Below are 22,593 nucleotides of genomic sequence, written 5' to 3' on the forward strand. Positions count from 1 at the left end.
TCCTGGGCTTACAACGTTTCTTATGTTAGTTTTACCTCCCACCACAATGCTGAGTAATGGAATCCACACAGTTTAGTGACATTTCACTCACTCAGAAAACGAAAGTCTCTCAAATTATGACAGACACCTGGTTAGAAGAAGAACACGGTGGTGAACGGCAGTGCTTATTTCTGACATAGTTTGCCAGAGCCCTATTCTGTTACTCATTTTGACCAATTTTTACTGTACCTCTGGAAAGGCAGGCCACTCCTCCTTTGCTGAAGCAGTCTGATAATCACTACATCCACTAAAAGTAATTAGCTATCTGCCTAAGTTCCAGTAGAAAAATACATTTACACTGAATAAAGGTGAAAAGCTGATTAAATTGCGATAGTGAATGACCACTGCAGGCACCAAAAAACAAAGAGCAGTGAAGTCATTTATTCATTACAAGGACTGGGCATGGTTAGGCATGATTTCATATTTAGAGGTGCAGGTTAAGTTATGTATTACCATCTTAACAATTTGGCTGATAGGAATTGAAAACATTAACACTCAGATTTATTATCCCCAAAACATGCCTCTTCCAGGTTATGCAAAAACCATCCTCACTTCATTAGAGAAGGGAAACTGCATGCTCAGGAGGCAGACACATGTAGGGTATAGGATGGCTCCTATCATAACAGGAGAGATCTTTGCCAGATTTCAAGGATGCAATCTGATGTAGTGGCTGGGAATAACCTATTACAGAGCCATTTTTCTGAGCTGGATAGTTGGATGAGTAACTGAATGACAACTCAGGATAGAAAAGGGAATTGTAAAAGTCTGTGCCTTTCCTGAATAAGTTTATTAGAGGCTAATAAACTTGAGTGCAAAAGGAACAGACCAGAAGCCTAATGGACAGTAGGTTCATTCTTGAATGAGGGGAAGGCTCACTACCAAATGTTCAGGACGAGGACTATGATGGAGGCCTGATGGGCTGATGGAAAAATTAACCAGGAGGTGAATACAGTTTAAATTATCGGTCATAGTTGTAGAGAAAAAGATCAGAGATTTAACATGACCATCTTTTTAATACTGGTCAGTCTTACCTCTATGCTAAATGCAACATGTGGGTGTTTTAAAAAATGAAAAACAAGTGTAACAAAACTGTATGCTTGTATTTCTTCAGCTAGAACAAAACTTTAGTTTCTTAATTAATCTTTACTCAGCTGAGAAAGTTTTTCTTAGGCTGAGCATTCAGGGTACTCTGAAGTCCTCACCATCACTCTCAACTTGACCCTAACCATTATCATATTACTGTCAAATTAGCCTAGCATACTACTGGCTGACCTTCTTTTTAACTGTACATACCCAATTCATCTCTGACCTGTTTTGGAATGATTTCTGTAGTTGTATATTAGTGAGAGTTTCTAAGGAATGTCCATCATGTTAGAGACTAACTGCTCAATATCTTCAATGTTAAGTGGAGACAGATGCAAAAAATTCCATTTTTTAAGTGAGAAGGTTGAGTCCTATAGCTGTTAGGTTATTTGACAGACAGAAATCTATGACTCAGTGGTAGCTATGGGGCAGGGAAACTAAAATTTTTAACTGCCACTCAAATTTATCTTCCTGTCTAATTGAACCAATTTCAGAGGTTAAATATGCATAATGCAAAAAAAAAAATATCCTTGAAAATAACATGGATTTCCAGGAGAAACAAACATCAAGATCTTTTATCCAATTTAGTATGATGGACTACTTAGATTGATTGGTTTTAGACATAGCCCTAGAGAAAACTATGAGGTAATGGAGTTGCTTTTGGGGGCTTAAACTCTCAACTCCCTCACATTTATTCCTACAGTACTATCTTCATCTTCTTTCCATTGCTTCCCCATAAGACTTTACTTGCAAGAACCAAAGATATGAATATACCTATTTCTGAGAAGGCTTAATATATACTAGATGAGATAATTTGAGGCTTCTTCCAGCTATGGTATTCTAATTTCATGATATTTTATGCTATGTTCCATTTAACAAAGGATAATGCATTAAGTCAAAGGAATTACTATCTAATTATGGAATTTAAGGCATGGGTGACACAGGTGGAAGAAGTTTTAGTAAGGACAAAAGAGCCTTCCTTGCATTGTTAGAATGATACTATATTGCTAGCCAGATTCTTCTGCATATTCATAAAGCTAAACTTAGTTCTAGGTCTAGTACCATTAGACTTCATACTCAATACTTACACCCCCTTCCACCTAAGTCTTTCTCCCTCTGAGTCTAAGGTAATTTCTGGCTTACCTATCTTTCTGACATGAGCATTTAAGACACGAGGAATTTTAAGGGACTAAGATTTAAAAAAAACAGCAATAGTAGTTAGAAAGCAAAATGGATCAATACTTGTTGACTCAGGCCTTCCCATCAGTTGGGGTATACAAGTTCCTATCTAGAGGTCATATAATGAAGTAATGGAAATTGCTTTAAGACCGCAGTAGTAATCCTAACTACTATAGTCAAAGACTAGCAGAGATTTTCACGAATCCAGCATCTTGAGGGATTAAATTAGTCAGCTGAGTTAAATTTATCAGCTGCTAAGAAAAAAATTTTAGGAAAAGAGATATGGATAAAGGATAATGAACAATGTACATTGGGCTTACTAGTAAAGACATAAGCCTGTAAAAATTTGCAATTGTTTTTTCAAAGACAAACATTCAGTAGCCAACTGTTATATGAAAACCAGAAACAGAGGAGAAAACTGAACAGTAATCATGATGCAGAATAAGCAGTGGTAACTACAAATTAAATGCATGTCAAATTTTCCTGCCTGTTTTGGAGTTACAATGAATGCTAAAAATACATTCTTTCCTGTTCCCTAACTCTACTGCTGTTCTTTGAAATTTCACTGAGAGATTAAAGTTTTGCTACAGATAATCTCACACTCTCATCATGTTGTTTGTTTTTGTTTTCCTGAAAGTAATACTTGCAGAAGAAAATGCCTGTCTCACAATGAACTTAGATATAATTCTTTTTCCTCAAGTTTCTTTGATCAAGGTCTCCCAGAGGCAGTTTGTTTTTCAGGTGAAAACATAGCTAATTATATACATGGGGCCAAAGACAGTTGTGCCAAAATTATTAAAGACTTAGTCTTATCTAGATTTACCCCAAATATGCTAGTAAATTACATTGAAGTATGAGAAAAATGCAAAAGGCATGTTCTAAACTTCCATTTAAGAAGACTGGGTTAGGAGCATTTCCAAATACTAATGCAACATGTAAAAATCAGACATTACTTAAAATGATAACATAAATAAGTTGAAAATAGAAAACCCAGTTATTTTTCTATCCATCTTGAGCAAATGCCAAAGAAAGCTAACATCCTAAAGAATAAAATGTAAATTTAAAGTTTTAACTTTTTTTCCAGGTGTACAGGCATGGGATTTTTCTATTGCTACTTTTGCTTTTTGCATAGTTCATGATAGAAAAAGACAAATGTGGAAAAATTTTTTGGCAGAAAATAATTATTTTATTAAAAAATGAGTAACAGTAAGTAGTGATACTAAACTTAGGACTGGATCATTATCCAGGAAGCAGGCACACGTGAGGTATATTACTCTTGAAAGGGTCTTCTTTGTGATTTTGGAAGACTATAATTTGAAGATTTCTTGAAAGTAAGGTAAGTCTTACAAACATTAAAGCTAGTAAACCAAAACAGAATTCTGCCCCAAAAAGAATAAAATGGGTGTTGAAATCAGCAAATTTAGAGGTTGATTAATAAGAAAACTGAATATGTATGTTCCAATTACATAAATTTTGGGGCATAGCCTTTGGAATCTGACTTACTTTATGGTAAATCTTATTCAGTAGAGTCCCTTTTTAGTGATTTCCTTGAGATCAGAGCCCTCAAATCTACCTTCAAAGTGATGGGGTATCTTTAAAATGAACCCTTTTCCATAATTTAATCCTATTAAAATGGGCCCAAGATGAACATGTCATATTCTCGAAGTTCATTCATGTAGATAAGAAACTGTTGCAAAACCCCCAGGACATATATGAAATGCAGAAATATTCTCCTTATATAGTAATTTCCTCTTTTTGATTTCACCTAGCTGGTATGTCTATTTCTCCCAGAAAACAAATGAGATATTTGTTTAATGAGAAATACTCAAAGATGATAAGAGAATGATGGAGAACCACAGCTCCATTCCCTGAAATGATTAAAATATTCGCCATTACAAACCACAAGTAAATTAACCTAAAAAGGATGTGTGTTGGAAATGTGGGAACCCAGACTCTCAGATGGGGTCTTGCTGGTAACTCTGCTAGGTTAATGTTTAAAATCTATCATAAGGAACTAATTCAAGAGACATTGCAAATTTCAGTAGGTATGTTCACAGACTTTTTCTCTCTATAACACTCTCTGGTCTGTTCTGGTCCATGAGTTAATAAAGCAACTGATTCAGGGCACTGAATTTTTCAGTACCTGATGCATTTAAAGATACTACTCGCTGAGGAGGACCTGCCTCCAACATCTTCCCACACCCTGAGAGTTAAAAACAGGGCCCATATTTCGGGGGGAGGATATAAATTATATTTATGGTGAGTAGAAAGAGGGAAAAGGTCAGGTTGTGTAAGTATTTCATGAACATGTCTCTCCTGCCTTATTACTTTCTCTCATACAGGCCCTGGGGTACTGGTTTCAGAATGACAAACCAGAGGGACAGTCCATGAAGGACTCATTGTCCAAGCAAAGGCCTGCTGAACCAGTAGAAAGAAAGCCAAGATGCTCTATCGCGTTTAGGTGGGTGACTGTGCAGGCATCGTTAATCAAAGTCGACTTGCGCATTAAAGGCACAGACACTTCAACTGTTCTTAGTGCACGTAAAACATAGAATTTTACTGTATTTTATACAATGTTATCTAATATTAAATAACTATAAATTATACATAACTGTTCATAGAGGAGTTTTTCCACATTAGACACTATATGGAAAAACCATTTAACATAACTGATTATAGGAGTTTTTCCATATAAGACATTTTACTACAGATTAATAATCATAGTGATATATAAATTGGGACTGAAGACTAATATATTCATCAGCAAAAGAAATCAGCCAGTGCTTTGATGTTAAAATAATCATATCTGGCTTATTTAAAATGTACAAATAAAACACATAATTGTAGCACAAAGAATATCCAGATAATTCAGCCCCATGGACTATGTGGGGAGAAGGTGTTGGTGTGACAGCTAAAGGAAGGGGCATTGAGGAAATTTTCTCTGGAACATTCTTTATATGTGTAGCTCCATTCTGCTTCTCTCTAATGACAACAAGTCATTCGGGACAGAGAACCAGATAAGCTAGCAAGATACCAAGAGTCCATTCAGTATCACCGTTTTCATATGTCTCAAGTTAAAAGTTAAAATAGTAACATCTTCCGAAGGTCAAATGGCAATTTGCTTTTTATAAGAGAAAGATGAAATTTTATAAGAAATTTAAGTAATGTTTGAGACTTATATAAAAATGAAAAAAGCTCTCTCATATTTTGGAAAGTTACTAGACATATGTAATTGGCTCATTGTAGATAGGTCTGTTTAGAATGTCAAAATTTCCTTCAGAAAAGGAAAAATAAACTATCACTGTTAATTTGAAAGTAAAACTTACTCTCAAGAAGAAATTATAAAAATCAATTTTTTTCTATTTTGGATGGTATGTAACTTTCATATGACATATAAAATAGTAAACATTTTTATATGTTTGGCTATGTGGTTGCCTAGCACACTATATTCAGTTTTTCAGCCTAATATAATTGGATACCTACACTTCTTCACAAAGTCTGAACTGCACAAGTTATATTTCTCTTGATGAACACAGAACTGGATTCATCCTCTGGGGTTGCCTCAAACACCTTTATAATTCTGTGTGACTTAATACTAGACCTTGTGTGGGGATGGGGGTAAAAAGGCATGGAGAAATATGAACATATTTCTAAGGTTATTAATTTATTTAAATAATAAGGAATAATGGATGCTACAAAAATCAAAATCTTATATCAATGCTAAATTACAAATTACCACAGCAGTCATATGTTTAATAATTAAATTTTAAACATAAGCTTTATTACCTGCTAGGTATAATGTGGGTGAATTCCTGTGGCTAGAGGACCCTTAACTTTTGAACTTCCTCACCCTTATGGGAAAAAGACAAACATGTCCCTTGGAAAGAGCATAAATTAAAATACCAATTAAATGTATTATTTAATGCTTAACTTTCTTAATATGTATACTAAATATTATGCAACATGTTTGTGCTGAAATGCCAAATATTATGCCACAGGTTTGTGTTTGAAATTAGTATTGAAATGAGTGTATAAAGGAATATGCCTAAGACATAAAGATGACATAAATAATGTATTTCTGAGACACTGCTGTGCCCTACCTACTCTTCATTTTTCTGCATATGTTCAGGTTGACTTGCTTCCTGGTTATTAATTATAGCCAATAAAATATGTATTCCAAATAATTTAATGATTTTCCTTACTGAAATTAAGAAGAGATCCAAATGTACCCTGTTCTTGGTTACACATGATTGGCTTCCTAATATCACTTGATTAATTAGACTGACTTTCCTTGAAATGACTTACTGTTTGAGTTTTGTGGAAATCCAGGCAAGGAGGATGGACCATTCATTCCAGGGAGAAGGACTGGAGGAAGGCCGGGGAGTCCTGGATAGGCTGCTGGCAGGCTGATGCCGTGAAGGGAGGTGCTGTCCATCATGCTTGGCTGCTGTACCGCTAAGCCCAGCACATCTGAAGCTTTCTTTATACGATCAAGTTCTTGCTGTGCCATCAGCTGTCGAACGGTGGTTGGAGCCAAGTAATCTTTCTCCCGATCAAGCTGACTCCCAACGGTCTCCCTCACTTTTGAAATGTGCTGCTTGGAGAAGATATGATCTCTGATGGACAAGCGGGCAGAGTACTTCACCCCACAGAGGGTACACTCTGGTTTGGTGCCTTCTGTTCCACTTTGATTAATCATGAAAGGCTTCCCTATGTTGATTTTAAATTTCTTTTCCTTTGCCCTTGCATTCTGGAACCACACCTGCACCACACGCTTGGGCAGACCAATCTCATTCCCTAGCATTTCACACTCTTGCATGGTTGGAGTTCGGTAGTCGCTAAAGCAGGCCTTGAGAACCTTGAGTTGAAGATTGCTCATTTGGGTTCTGAAACGCTTGTGTCCTGGTCGATCGTTACTTTTGGATTTGAAAGGATTGCTGGATCCAAATGGATTCGGTGAACTCGGGTCAGCTATGCTGGATGTTTCGCTGCGGTCAGCATTGTCGTCAGGGTCATCCGTGATATAAAAGCTTTGGTCCTGCTCACCATCTTTATCATTGAAATGTATGGAGGGACTCGTGAGAGAAAAGAGAAATTTTTCATCGCACACCTCCGTGGTGGGTGTGGTTGCAGTTTTCGGCACAGCGTCCAGAGTTTTGGGCTCCTTGGGGGACAGAGCTGGCTTCCCATCTCCAGAGCTCCCCGCGGTACTCTCCATCTCGGTGTTCCCCTCGTCTCCGGTGGTGGCGTCACTGATCGCTGTATTAATTGATGAAGTCTCATCAAAATCAGTTTTATTTTGATCAAAGCTGGCCTCAGCAGGAGGGGCGTTTAAATTCTCTACATCCTCAGAACATTCTGCTTTGAAAGAAGAAGGGCTTAAAAGATTCTTCGGTGACAGCTCTGCTGTTTTACTAACAGGTGTTGACACAGTTGAAGCCAGTTCGTTCTCACTTGATAGATCAATTTTTGTTAAGGGCAAAGATGGATAATCAAAATAAATGTACTTCTGCGGGCTTTCTCCCCCATCTTCTGTTGCTATCAAAGGGCTTGGTGGCAAGCTGTATCCTGCCTGCTTTCCTTCATTCCAGTGCCGAGAGCGAATGTGGCTTTCCAAGGCTGACTTTGCCTTAAATAGGGCTCGGCAGAACGGACACCGTTTATGGGACTGCGCGGGACCCACCGCCCGGAACTGGCCTTTCCTCTCTCGGGCTCGTGTATTCTGGAACCAGACTTGCACAACGCGTTTTTTCAGACCCACTTCACGTGCAATATGATCAAGCATTTTTCTGGTAGGATTGGAATCCAACAAGTATTTTTCGTAGAGGATTTCCAGTTGCTCCGGGGTGATTGTGGTTCTCAAGCGTTTATCTCGGTGCTGGTCTTCACCGCTATTCCCTCCCTCCTTTTCACTGCAATTGTTATCTTCTTTATCATCCAGTTTCCTTTTAAGGGAAGCAGCAACGGCTGCAGGGGCTGTGGCATGGGAGGAGCTGGTCTGAGGTGGCATCTGTGCGAGAGAACCACTCAGCAGCTGTCCAGTCATCAATGGGCTGTTGGGGTCGAATATCATGTAGGGCATATCCAGGGGCCTCTCCAGGAAGGGAGAGTGGAGGAATTGGTTTTGCGCAGCGAGGAAGTGCATGTGCTGGTGCTCCTGCCAGAGTTCCAGAGTTGGGAAGGCAACTGTACACTGATCACATTGGTATTGTAGTAACTGTGGAGGTAGACTGTTCTGGAGAGAAGTCATGGAAATTGGCAGTGGACTGGAAGGGACCGGGGTCTGGGAGGCTGAGGGAGGTCTTCCCACAAGCTGGGGTGGTTTTGGTGGCTGTGGCTGTGATTGAGTTGCAGCAGAGGCCTGCAGTGGGTCTGAGGAAGTCGACGCTAATGGCAGGGCTGGTTTGGTGACTTGAGAAGGGGGAGAAGGGTCACACTGCTTTGGCTTTTCTGTGGGATATTCAGGTTTTGGAGATGTCTTCTCAGGTTCTGGTTTGGGTGAAGGAATCAGAGGGGTGCTAGTTCCAGAGCCACAACTCGCTGCAGGGACCACAGCGTTTCTGGCTGCATCCGTTTGGCCAGACGCTGTGCAATGCCTATACACTACTTGGTCGGCAGCATCCATGGAGTCCTCGGTTTGGCTTTCGTCTTGGGCATCATCATCTTCATCCTTATAACACTGCTTTTTCTGATGTGTGATCAAGTCAAAGATTCTGGGGAAAACCACATTGCACTTTTTACACTGGTACTGCATGTTGCTTGTTCTAATATACCGTTCATTGGTGAGTTCTCTTTTTTCATTATCTTTCGTCTCTGCTTGATTCTCATAACTCTTCCGTGCCTTCTGTCGTGCATTCTGGAACCATACAACAATAACGCGGGTAGGTAAATTGAGAACAGTGGAAAGTTGTTCTATTTCATCATCTTTTGGGTAAGCATTTGTGTCAAAAAAGTCTTGTAGGACCCTAAGCTGGTAGTCGGTAAACCTTGTTCTAGAAGACCTTTTACTGAATGATGCGTCAGATTTGTAATGTTCTAAAGAGGACGGCTGTGGATCAATTCTGATGTCTTCCAAAACAGTTATGGGAGGATTGCTGAAGTTGTATGGTGAATCCTTATTTCTCTGTCGCTCCTTAAAAAGCGTATTTCGAAACCAGTGCTTGATGACTTTTTGAGAGAGGCCAGATTTCTCCGCCATTTCTTGGATCTGTTCTTCACTCGGAGAATTATTGATGTCAAAGTAAGCCCTCAGGATTTTCAGCTGGTCGTCTGTAATTCTTGTCCGTGGGCGTTTGAACTGAGAGTGTCTCAAGAAGTTGGGATCTAATCCGAGCTGCTGCTGGCAGAGCTGAGTGAGGTCTGCCGAGAGAGCGTCCATCTGGGGCAGCTGCAGAGCGAGCTGGGGGGGAAGCGCCGGATGTTGCACGGGCTGCATCATAATGGAAGGAAAGAGTGGCAGGTCTAGGGAAACAGGCAGCTGGACTTGTGCCGGAGCAGAAGGGGGTGGCGGTGGGGGCGGGGGCGGGGGCGGAGGCGGGGGTGGTGGAGGAGTGGGTGGCGGAGCCTGGAGGGGAGTGGGCCCCGTGCTAGGCACTTTGACGGGGCCCAAGGAGGAGGGCTGTGGAGGGGCTGCAGGCAGCGGCGGAGGCGGAGGCGGTGGAGGTGGCGTTTCTGGCGAGGATGGCGAGATGGGATAGAGCTTGTCGTAGGCCTCCCTGTATTGACGAGCAAACTTTTCTAGTGCACCATATGGAAAAAACTGCCCGTGTACATGTTCTTGGTGACTCTTCAAAATGAGAACATTGGAGAACAATTTTCCACATGTTCCACATTCCAGTTTATCAGTATTTTCCCCTTCACCGATTTTGCCCTTCTTCTGAACTTTCTGCCTGTTCTCATTATACTGAATGACCAGTTCAAAACCAAAGTTTTCCAGTAATGCTTTGGCTGCATTTCCTCTCGCCCCCGAAGCTATTCGGGGTGGCAGGATGGATGGTTCCAAAGATTTCTGCTTCTTTGTGTCCTTACCTTCTTTGAGCCCTTCACCTTCATTTAAAAATTCTTGCTTTGGCTTTTCTTGCTTTTCAGCCACCTCTTCTGCCTCCTTGTATGGGGGCACATCCTTCACGACCGGGCAGTCTGTAGTGGCATTGCTAGTCTGCTCCTGTTTCGATGCCTTGCTTGCCTGCACCTGCTGCTGTTTTTGAGACTGCAGCTGGGGCTGTGTGGCCTGAAACTGCTGCGCTTGCTGCTGGAGTATCTGCAGTTGGGTCTGGCCAACGTGATGTTGGGTTTGAATCTGCTGCTTCAAGTCTTCAAACAAAGATCCCGCCATTCCTGTCATGCTGGGCATACCGAATGTGGCAGAGCCTGGCAAGCCCAAGTCTGGCCCCAGGCTGAACTCTGTCCCAGGTATGTAGAATGGAAAGAGAAACTGAGGCTGCTGAAACTGCAGTAGTGCTTCCGGGGTCATAGGAAAGTGAGGCAAAAAGGCCGGGTTTAGAAACTGAGGCTGAAAGAATGCAGCTTGTTGTTGTAACTCGTGCTGTAGTTGCATCTGAATTTGTGCTGGTGACTGCAGTGGGTGATGAGTAGCTTGAGCAGAGATTAATTCCGGAGTTTGCTTTTTATTTAGTTCTTTGGCATCTAAGTGGGTTTCCTTGCTGCTTACCGCTGTTAAACTCATGGAATCTAACATCCCTTGGCTGGGACTATTAACTGCTGCAATGCTGTGCCCACTGGCCACGTGACCACTTGGCTCCAGCTTTGCGGCCCTCGCCTTTGTCTGGTGGAGCACAGACCGCATGTGGATTTCCAAGGTCGAGCTTTGGCTGTACGCAACATTGCAGATGCTGCACTTGTAGGGCTTGTTATCTGCGCTGCTGTTGGTTTCTTGGGGAACAGGACTGGAGGCTTCCTGCAAGACCTTTTTCAACTTATGTAGATGAGAAACCGAATTATAATGGACCAAGAGAATGTTCTTTTGGGTGAATGACTCTTTACACACTGTACATTTATACGGGCGAGATGGATCAAGGAATTTTTCCATTGTAAAATTTGGCCCTTTTCTAAAAGGTAAGGTCCGCTTTGGTTCAGAGCCCATGTCATCTGGAATAGAGCTACTATCACTTCCTACAGGACTTGCCTTCCCTTCATGGTCCACCTCGTACTCTCTCTCCAGTTCCTGCTCCAGGGCATGGTCGTCCTGAGCCATAGTTTCACTCTCGGCCCAGAGTTCACCATTCACAGGCAAGGAGGCATACAACTGTTGAAGTTCAGCTTCACTCAGTTCGGGGTGGCCTGCTTCCAAGTGTTTTTTTAAAGCCTGGAATGTACGGAAACTACGCTGGCAGAGATTACACATCGTTGCGGCCCGAATTGCATGATACTGGGAATGTATCTGAAGCTTCTGCATAGTCTTAAAAGCCAAGCTACAATGGTTACAGCGATACTTATAAACATGGCGGTCCGAAACTGAGAGTGGCTGCCTCTTTTGCTGTTCGCTCAATTGATCTTGCAGTGTGTCAGGGATTTTCATATCCTTACTGCTGTTTTTATGCCATTCTGACACCTCAATGGTTTCCTTAGCTGGTTTCTGCTCCTCACTCTTTATTTCCACACTAGCCTTTGAATCATCAAGACCTGCCATGCTTTTGTCATCCACTAGACTTTCACCTATGGAAGAAAGCAGATTTATCACTTATAAGAAGAAAGCCAACTGCTTTAATGCCACCAAATAGTGTAAGTAAGAGTCTCTGAGGGTTTCTGATTACTTGATTCTCTGAGGAAATAATTATTGAGCACCTATGTGGCAGGCACTGTATCAGACACTGGGGATATGAAATCACCCTTGACCTCAAGGAATTTCAGGATAGGGAAGAAAACAAGTCAAAGGTAATTAGAGTATGCTGCAATCAGTGTGCTACCAAGGGCCATAACCATGATACCAGCGTCCAGGAATTAGAGCACACATTGACACGTGGGTCACCCAAGGGCAGTCACAGATAAGTATATGCTACATGTGGCTCTTAGAAATGCCACACCTTTTTGCTCCTTCCTGCTTTTTCTTAAAGTCTGATAATAATAATCTTGGAACATCCCCACAAATGCCCCCACAAATGCTCCCGATTTTGATCATTGCCTGGCATACCTGAATACTTCCCAGATCCCTCAGCTGTGATGGCTGCAGGAGTGTCCCGCTCCGATTTCTCAGAGGAGGCTGCTGGCAGTAGCAAGCTGTTTGGCACCATCACATCAGGGGCAGGAACCTGTGAAAACCCAAGGGGTTCATGTCAAATGCACCCCGGAAGTCACAGGCTCCATCACATCTGCCTCTTCACAAGTTGCATATTCCATTTAACATCTTTCCATCCAAAGCAGGGACATTGTGTGCATCTTACAGGCCAATGCCATCCCTTCCAACTTCAGACCAATGCTGTTACAATGCTGTATTCTTCTTTAAAATATGGTCTGAAGGTTTTTGGAGGTCTAATTATTTTATGATGATAATCAAGGAGGTTTGAAATTTGACGTGCCCACGTGAGCCATTTGATTAACATAGAGATAAAAATAAGACCACAAAACACTGAATAAGCTATGCCTTGTTTTTTTTCCCTAAGCAAAAGAGACAACAAATGGGCCTTGAACTGTGATGTTTATAACACAGTCAGCAAAAAGCTTTAAGTACTGCAGAAGACATAAATTTCTACCAACCAATAATTACAGACTTTGTGTTGATACTTTTACTGAGATTATATCACACATGCATCAGCATTTGGTATCCTTACTGTCATGAGCAGCTTCTCTACACAGTCTGGAGACACACTGTGCAGATGCGTCAGATGCAGCTGGAGGTGCATTTTGTTGCTGAGGATGTCCTGGCAGAGGGGACAGCAAATGACCGGCTGCACTGAATGCTGGGATAGGACGTGCATCTGGATGCGACTTTGGTCCCTACTGTTGTAGTTACAATAAGGACACTGATAGAACTGGAAAATATTGAATAAACATGGCCATTATTAGTCAGTGTATTTTGATGACTTTAGAACATTAAAAGTAATACCAAGAGTTAATTATATTGCCAATTGCAATGTCAACATACAATTTCAATAGCATTGAATCATTTGGGGTTCTACAATTATTAGGGGCAATAATTAAAAATAAAAACAAAAACAAAAAAGCACACAAAAAAATAGGTTTCCCCAGCAAAGGGGGGAAAATCATATTTACCTGTTCATGACAGAATTTACTGTCCTCTGTCGGCTTTGATCTTTTTGCTGCAACATCCTCTTCCTTTGCCAGCAGGAGTGGCTGGGTCCCCCCTCCCACACTGACTTTTAGTTCCTTTTCTGGTGTGATTATTCCTGCTGCCCCAAAAAAGAATAGAACACATCAATTTTAAAAGACTAACAATGTCAAATTCTGAAAAATTACATGATTTTCAAATAGGTTGACTCTAAATCCACTGAATCACAAAAATAACCAGACAAGCACTTTTAATCTCAAAAGGCAAAAAGCCCACTTCTTTTCGTCCACTGACTAAATGGACTTTATAAATATATTTTAAAATGTACTCCTGTCTCATGTTTAGATAACCCTAGGTGCCTTGAAAGATTCATCAATACCATGTGCTCTCTGGTGTCTCAGAATTCCTTTATCACATTAAAGCAAGTCTCCTTCCATTCACAAATGCTAACTTAGAAAATAATTATGTTTAGCAATGTTTAATTACCTATTTCTTTTCTAAAATTCTTGGACACTGAAAACATCTGAAAATTCTGAGGAGAGCAGACTAGTTATAATTCAGAAATGAAAATAATATTTCTATGTGGTGAATGTGGGATTTAAAAATTAAGTAGACATATCTGCTGCTGCAGTTGTGATTTACTCTTTGCTTTAGATGTTTTAGCAGTTGGCTGGACACATAATATCATGATCCAAATCTCAAGAAGACAATTGTTTTATGAGGTTAATCCAAATACTCGGTGTTAAAGACAGTTTAAAATTTTGCCTAGATGAGCAATGTAATGTGTAGGAGCCTCACACACATTAAAGAAAAGAGTGTGATTCTAATTTCCCAATCTAACAGAAAATTCTTTCCAGCATCAATTTTCCCGATAATCTCCTCTGCAAGGCTGGATATTACAGCGACATTGGGTAGGCATGTCACATACATCTCACGACAAACACAAAACCTCATTTACCATCCATTCCAATCTCATCATAGCACAGCATCATCTGACCTCTTTTCTGCTGTTTATTATGAGTATTTCTAATTTTAACTTTCAATTTTCACCATCTTCCAGTCAATTTGCAACTAAATTATTTCCAGGGTGAGGACACTATCACTGGACAACTGGGTGCAAATATATCTTGAAATGCAATGAAGCTAAACCATTGATTGCTATCAGACCCTGCGTAAATATAGAGTCTAGGCGTAATCTGATTGTATGCTGTGCATGAAGATTTATCTTGATTTTTTCCAATCCACATACGGTTCATATAAATGAACAAATTGCATTTTATTGCAAACTAACACAGTTTTAATTTAAAAATAAGGTCAAGGATGTTATGGAAACAAAGTAAAAATGAACCAAAAAAATACATTCTTTTTTTTTAATCCTGGATAGAGATGCATGTTTTATACCATATAAGTAATTCAGAAGTTTCAAATTCAGAAAGAAATTTTAAAGTAAGAATGACTCTGAGGAGACCAAAATTAAAATAGAACGTAAATGAGATAATGACAATGATTTTATTCCCTTGAGGTTTGTGGTAGGTACAGAATTAGTGCTATGCCTTCAACAAATTACAATGAGATTGACTTTCAGATTTACAAATACTATATTTTATTTGAATGAGTATTTTTGTACCATATATACATATGCCTTGGAGAAATTTAGATTCTTTCTAGACATTTGAAAAAAATATTTATCATATTTATATTTGAATGAACTTAAATTTGAGATAGACTGAAGAATTTTGTTACATATTAAATAATATCCAAGAATTTGATACCCAAAGATATGTCAAAAACAGGAATGTTTATTTCATAATTAATTCTGACATCAAAAAATAAGTTTATTTTCTCAAAGCAAAACACATTTTGTGCATTGTTTTCAAAGTGTTAAACATTAATGAAAATAATATGATATGTAGTATTTGCAAATACAATTTACTGCTTACAGTGTCAGATCAAGTTGTTTAAAATGATTGTCATTTAAATCAGCAAATGTCTGTCAGTTGCTTTCTCCTGTGAGACTGGAAGATGTCTTAAGAAGTTCCCCATTAATGGGTAAGTCTATGTTAATAGTATGTCATATTCCCCTATGTCATATTCCTTCAGTGTACATGGTAGAATCAGTCATGACCAAATAAGTTAGTCCAATTCCCTATGCTACCAAAGACAGGCACATACAAGTTAAAAGAGAATTTCCATGACTTTTACTGCTTATAGACCTTATGTAACATCAGAAATAGAATAAACCTCCAGAAACTCCTAAAATCTATTAAAGGTGTAACTATGGACTTACTTTCCTAAGCACATATGCTCTAATATTGGTGATATAAAGGATCAAAACTTGATTTCAGGGTTTAAAATATCTTATGAAGATTATATGATACATTGGTATAATTAATCCATGTTCTTATTTTGATATTTACTAATATTCATCAACAATGCAATTGTTTTTGAATTTACTGACATTCCATGCTGCATCAAGAAAGAAAGAGTTAAGTTTTAGGGTCATTAATTCTTTGTCATTGTGATAACTGTTGGCTATAGTGTCCCACCTACAATATGTCAACTTCAATATTTTTTGGCTAATCAGTTAATTAGACCATGATCTTAATATAAGCTAGAAGCTTCCTAAAAACCATTATATTCTGATTTTAAAAGAAGTTATAAATAAAGACTAGGCTCCTAACTGTAGCTGGGCACCCCAGAAATGCATGCCATTGATAAAAAGGAGCAGAGAATGCTGAGAGGTAATAACGTAAGACAAAAACAGACTCTTGAGAATAAGGCAGGTCATCAGAATTATTTGCAAAGATGATGGAAGTTGCATGCAAGCTTTGCTACTAAAGGGCACTGTCTCAGGTGTTATGGCCTCCCTGGTAAATTATAGGAAATCAACTCTGTTTTTCCTTGCATTGTTTTATCCTAGAAATATCGTATATTAAATAAGGACCAGTCAATTTTTGGAAGGTTTGATGAAGTTTTGTGATTACTTACAGTTTATCTGAAACTTTATTTGAAATAAAACCTACTTGTTACCATAGACAAAATTTGGAAATGCCATCATAATTCATTTTGTGTCATTAAGGACATCACAATAATCTCAAGAAACATTGCTATTTTACTGCATTTAAGCAAAACAAAAGGAAGTGTAATTACAAATAGCACTGCCAACTAGATGAGCCAATGATTATCTGTCAGTTATGGGATTATTTAACTTGCATGAGACTGCTAATATAAAAATGACATAATTCATTTCAATTCAGATGCCGCCTACTTAATAATTTTCAATCCCTAAAATACAGAAGGCTGTCAAATGGCTTATACTCATAACAAGTAAGGAAAATCCAATAACACATATGTACTCAAAGCAAATCTTGAAAAACAATAAAACATAATACTGAGTTATTATTTATCAATCAGTGGTATTTGATAAAGTTTGAATACTATAAAACTTGGATGTAACAGAAGATGTATTCAACTCCAAATAATTCTAAATTATAATTGCTGGTACAGTATTCTTTCTAATGAGACTAGAATGAAAGGATAATTTTAATTGCAGTAATGAAGGTTAATTTCCATCTTTCCTGATGTTTACTCCTTTATTAAAATGTGGTCCCCTTGGCCATGGCAGAGACATATTACATTTTCAATGCAAATGTATTAATCTGGATAAACTCTATATTAATTCTTGTACTGCACAGAGCTATAATTTGGATTATAATTAATCTAAAGTGGCACTAGATTTAAATGACAATATAAATGAGGCATTAGGAGGCTTTTCTATTATGAATGAATATTCAACAAATATAACTTGCATATTACAAGTCTCATTTTGAAAGCTCTAGTCCTAGAGATTAATGTCAGCAATGCAGCACAACAGCTTACACAAACATAGTCTTCCTAACATGTGTTAATTCCTTCCTGTCTAAGAAATTCTGTATTAAAGTGGGGTCATGCTATTTTCCCATCTTACACAGTAAGGTAGTGATTAATTTATAAGTTTGTCAGTATTTTTTGACATTTATAACTGATGTAAGAAAGAAATGATATATACGTAAGTGGTTACTCAATCATTAGAAATATTTACAAGGAGAAATATCCATGTAATAATTTTTTCACCTAATCAGATTCAATTTAGAAAACAGAAAACTTTGTTCATGTTCATTATTAATAACAATAACTGTCTTGAAATCTAGGAGGTTTCAAGGCTAAATATTTGCATCTCAGTAATTGGTTTTAGTTAGCGCTTAAATCCCATTTCTACCCCTATAGATATACCTGGGAGACATTTATAAAGGAGTAAAAATTTGCTTTAAACAACTACCATTATGCAATGCTCTGTATCCTCTCGGATGCCCAAGTTTTGTCTGGATGGTACGATTAGGAGCCCAAGAAAGGACAATAACTCATCAGGCCATTAGGGAGTGATTGAGCTCATTATTTATACACAGCAGTAAATGGTGCTGGTGGAGAGAGAGTCCCTGCAGCTGTGGTGTGTTTCAAACAGGACTCTTCCCTCAGTGGTAAGACTGGATCCATTTTCAAGAATTCCCAGGATCCATCCTATACCTGGCATTAGACATTTAAAACCTAGCATGATGTCATATATCTAAGTGTTAACATGACCACTCACTGAACACGAATGGGCTATCTTTGTGTTTTACACATTCTTCTGAAGAGTGGGAGGGACAGACTCTGCAGTTTCTTTTGGTACTACTGTGAGAAATGAAGACAGAATCCTGCCCTCCCTGAACTAGTCGAGCAACTAGCTTTGAGGAGGACTATCCTAGAGAGTGAATAATCTGACTACCTTGCTATTTCCAATTCTTCTCAAATGAGGTTTAGATGACACTGCCCTTGACCTTAACTGATCACTAGGTACTTCAAATTCCTTGTCAGTAATCGAGGACCTAGCTTAGTAATAATACACAGCTATGATATCTTTTTTTACATCACTTTATGCTCAATACCAACCTGAGATCCTCTTTGTTTAAATCAAATTAAAATCACATTAGCCATGATATCCTAGATGCAAATTTAAGTGGTGCTCTCTCTCCAGACTCCAGGGAGAAATTTAACATTGAACTGTGTGGGGTGGGGAGAAGGCAGGGCCTTCAAATAATTTTTGAGGGAAATGCAGATTAGATATGCAAAGACTGAATTACAAATGTGGGATCATTCGGGTTTAAATAAACTTGCACATAAAGATGGTATTTTTTTGCACAATCGAATGTCTTCATAGTGAAAACAAGCTTCTTTATATGTGGCTGTCACTGGAATTCAAGGAAAAGATAGATGAGTACCTGAAAGTAATAGGCTTGAACCCGTTTCAGCACTTCTTCTGCTTCAATGAGTCCAACATAATAAAACTAGGTATAGCGTGCAGCAAAAGTATCCAATGTAATATTCATTGCGACCATAGATTTCCATCTCATACATACAAAGCATGGATGAAGTCATATATTTGCCAAATCAAACACAGAAAAAGCCTTAGGTATCCACACCAGATGCTGGCCTAAGGTTTGTTTGTGCACAAGTAAATGTCATGACATGAAGGTTTGTTTTCAAAGACAGTAGCTTTCATTACTGGGATTTGTCTATTCTAGAAGATCAAAATTATCCAGCACCTAATCCCTTTTCAATGATATTTCCTCTTTCTTAGGCTGAATCATCTGTAAACTTTTCCACTGGATTTTGTTTGAAATGCCTCAAATAGATGCCCTTAAAAAGAGCAAATTCCTGAGTGTGAGTTGTAAAAGAGCAAGGAAAAAATAACATTTATTTTTAGGGTTACGTGGTCTGTGTGGGTGCATGTGACTAAATGAAAAAATTCAAGTGATACCTAAACTCATGCTTATGAAAAATTAATATACCATCAGAGGAATCACAAGTATAGCTAAGATTAATGAAAGGCGCTTAAAAAATTACACGCACACAAACTGATTTGATTAAAAAATAATCTCACTGGTTGTCCTGTAATATTCTTCAACTTATCCACATCTATTCTGTCAGATGGTTATGATTAAAAATAGGTCAATGGGAGGCTACTGATAGAAATCACATGCAAAATGCACATGCAGTGAATAGTGGTGTGTATGTTCAGACAGTTTAAAATGAATAAAAGCTTTTAATAAGCTTTGGGGGGAGTGTGTCAAAGAAGCGCTGATTGCAGGGTTGGGGTTGGGGGTCGGGGAAGGAAAGGTGAAAGATTCTAGCATCTTACCAGAGTCTTTATTAGGGTTTTTGCCTTCACTCCTGTCTCTCTCCCTTGTGTCTTTCTCATCATCCTCAGCCACTGCTGTGGGTTTAATAGTGCCTTCTGCCTCCTCACTTTGTTCTTCTGTTAAGAGAGGCAGACCAGTCAGTTGGATTGAAAACCCCAGAGAAATGTACGCTGAAATAACCTACATGGCCATTTCAAAACTTCGTTATTTACAGATCATCTGCAGACATGCATTCTCAAAAAATAATACGTTTATTCAGAAGTCTGTATTAGAACCTACTGACTCTACCGGTCAGTTTTATCTAAAGCAACTTCTTTTACATCCATTGAGAAAACGTGCCAGTACTAAATTAAAAGAAATCATTTTAAGTACAGTTAAAGCTAGAAAAGATTTCTAAATGGCTATAAGGCATTTCTGTCATTTCAATAGTAGAACCTTCTAAGCAACATGGACCTTCTGTTCCATGGACTTGGATAGATAGCACAAACCAATTTTTTCAAATTCTTAGAAAAAATTCTTTGTGAAATAATGTGTTAACAACAGGTTGAATGTCAGATTGCATTCAGTCCTTCATTCAGTCCTCAGAACCCAGAGGAATTTTTTGGAATCTGTCATAGAGTGAGATCTCAAAACTTCGCTACACTTGGATTTTTCTTTTCTTTTTTTTCTATAGGGGGAGCTATCCAGGGCATAGGACGTTAAGAAGGTGTACTTCTATGACAACCACATCACCCCACACCTCATTCACGGGTTCACACCAGCTAGATTACATGGAAATCCTCATAGTAACTCAACCCAATTTAATTATTCTGTAAATCTTAGCTATGCCACGGCTGGTGGATTAATCTGTTTATGCAGTTAGCCTCTATGCTGGGTCTGTGAAGCACTAATCCTTGAAAGGCCCACTGTTCTCTTTCATCCTGTGATCATTTGTCTCTCACTGTGCTGATGTCACATTTTAATGAATTTTTAGCAATCTGAGTAATGCCAGATAACCAGACTTTCAACTCCCCACAGCATGGCATGCTGTTTTCATTGCAGCACAAAAAAAATAAAAATCATATTCCCCTGTCCAGGTAGGAATTACATAAATTAGGAGAAGAAGGTAAAATGGGATTTGAAGCCTGGGCTGCTCAATTTCATAAAATCTTTAATGACCATATAAATTAACCCTGGAAAGGCAAAAGGTCATCGACACACATTTGCATACACTCTACTATTTGCTTTTGATAAGCGGAGCTTTTATGCAGAGAACATGATACAATTAACCCTTCAATAACCATACAAAATGCTGCTATGGACATCTTAAGTGTCAAGCATTAACTGAAAATTACACACTGCATAAAATTTTCATTGCAAATGCTATAGTGATTGAAAGGGGAAATCGTGGTCCTCTCCACACCCCATGTTTTATTAATAACATTCTGACAGCAGAATGAAATATCCACTGTCATATGTAGCAGCTGAGCACACAAAAAAAATGCTATTTAGTGCCTCACTTGCCAGCCATGCATGCTCTGCCACTGTACAAGCAAGAAACAACAGAGGGGGCCGTCCTGGGCTCACTGGGGGAAACTCAACTGTGAGGGAAAGCTAAGGGGAAACCAGGACATTCAACACATTTGAAACAAGAGTTTTTACAACTGTGAGTCCTCAAAGGCACCATACAAACCCACACATTTCATCCTTGCACTGTGCCACTGCACAAAAGCAGCAGAGAGGTCCTTGTTGTGGGGGTTGGGAGGAGTCTGTCATCAGAAAGGGAAGCTTCTCTTTCAGGCAAATGCACATGGACATTTTATTTTAAGAAGAGAATCCACACTTCTTAGGGCTCTAACCTGCCTCTCCCCAACAGTGATAATTACTGATCAAACACAGGCTGCCTCCTCCCAGCGGGGGCTGGGCTGGGTGGGGCAGTGGCCTGCCTGGCTCAGCTTCGAGGCTGTAAGGCTGAGATCATGACTGGACTGGGCTGTGTCCCTGCCAAGTCCACACACATGACGTGACCCCCAGTGTCAGGCCACGACCTACAACAGCCAATGGCAATTACTTTTCAACTCATCCTGGGGAAAGGATGCAAGACTTCTCTGAGTAGATTTACTGGACCTTTCCCCCAGGGCTGGAAAATGAAGTGTCAGAGTGCTACCGAGTGTCCTTATCTTGAGGGGACATAAAATTGTAAGGGCTATCACAACTCACATTAATAAAACATGTGTGTCAGGAGAAGAAAACGAAAATTATGAAGATACTAAACGAAAAAACTACTATAATCTGGGTCTCATCAGGCAATTTTTCCAGGGTCTTCTTCTTCATTTACTAGTATGTGTTTTAAGTGTGAGAGAAATTCCCAGACATGTTCTTCTATACATCACTGTGGTGTCTGACCTCAGCCTGACCCTGGCAACAGTTTGAGAAATCTGAATGTGAACAAAGACTCTGTGTCAGCAGCCGGGAAAGATTGTGGGGTAGGCTCGACCCATCAACTTAATCGCAAACAGCAGTTCTGAGGCCATAACTTTGCTGAGCTCTTCCAAGCCACAACTCATAACCTCTGGAGATGGGTTTGCCCGCACCGCCTCTGCTTCTGTGACTTGCCCTGCCTCCACTTCTTTTCTGGTTCTTCCTTTGAAGTAGGCAGGCAATTAGTTCTAATGCTCAAGCAATTCAGACCCATTTTGTGGTTTAGAAGGTGAAAGCTGTTTATAACAGGTAGGCTCTTTGGAGCCACAGAATTTGCAAATTTTTAATCATACAAAAAATAATCAAAGGGTAACTTCTACAGACCATAAAATTTCATTAAAGTTAGAAAAAAGATCATTTTCATTCTCA

At 39.1% G+C, this 22,593-nt stretch overlaps 1 protein-coding gene across 7 annotated transcripts in view; it reads right to left on the reverse strand.

The window, feature by feature from the left end:
- Positions 1 to 22,593, reverse strand: part of ZFHX4 (zinc finger homeobox 4) — a 173,423-nt gene that overhangs the window by 6,777 nt on the left and 144,053 nt on the right. For 3 of the 7 annotated variants that reach the window (XM_036887487.2, XM_036887489.2, XM_036887486.2), the window contains exons 6-10: positions 19,764 to 19,880; positions 13,531 to 13,667; positions 13,089 to 13,289; positions 12,452 to 12,569; positions 6,607 to 11,976 (exon numbers count right to left, since the gene is read on the reverse strand). In XM_036887487.2, the coding sequence (XP_036743382.2) occupies positions 6,607 to 11,976; positions 12,452 to 12,569; positions 13,089 to 13,289; positions 13,531 to 13,667; positions 19,764 to 19,880 (5,943 nt within the window). The remainder of the gene's footprint in view (positions 1 to 6,606; positions 11,977 to 12,451; positions 12,570 to 13,088; positions 13,290 to 13,530; positions 13,668 to 19,763; positions 19,881 to 22,593) is intronic. The other 4 variants (XM_036887490.2, XM_036887488.2, XM_057497960.1 and 1 more) reach the window with 3 other exon arrangements.

Source organism: Manis pentadactyla, chromosome 3, assembly GCF_030020395.1.
Source record: "Manis pentadactyla isolate mManPen7 chromosome 3, mManPen7.hap1, whole genome shotgun sequence".
Lineage (NCBI taxonomy): Eukaryota > Metazoa > Chordata > Mammalia > Pholidota > Manidae > Manis > Manis pentadactyla.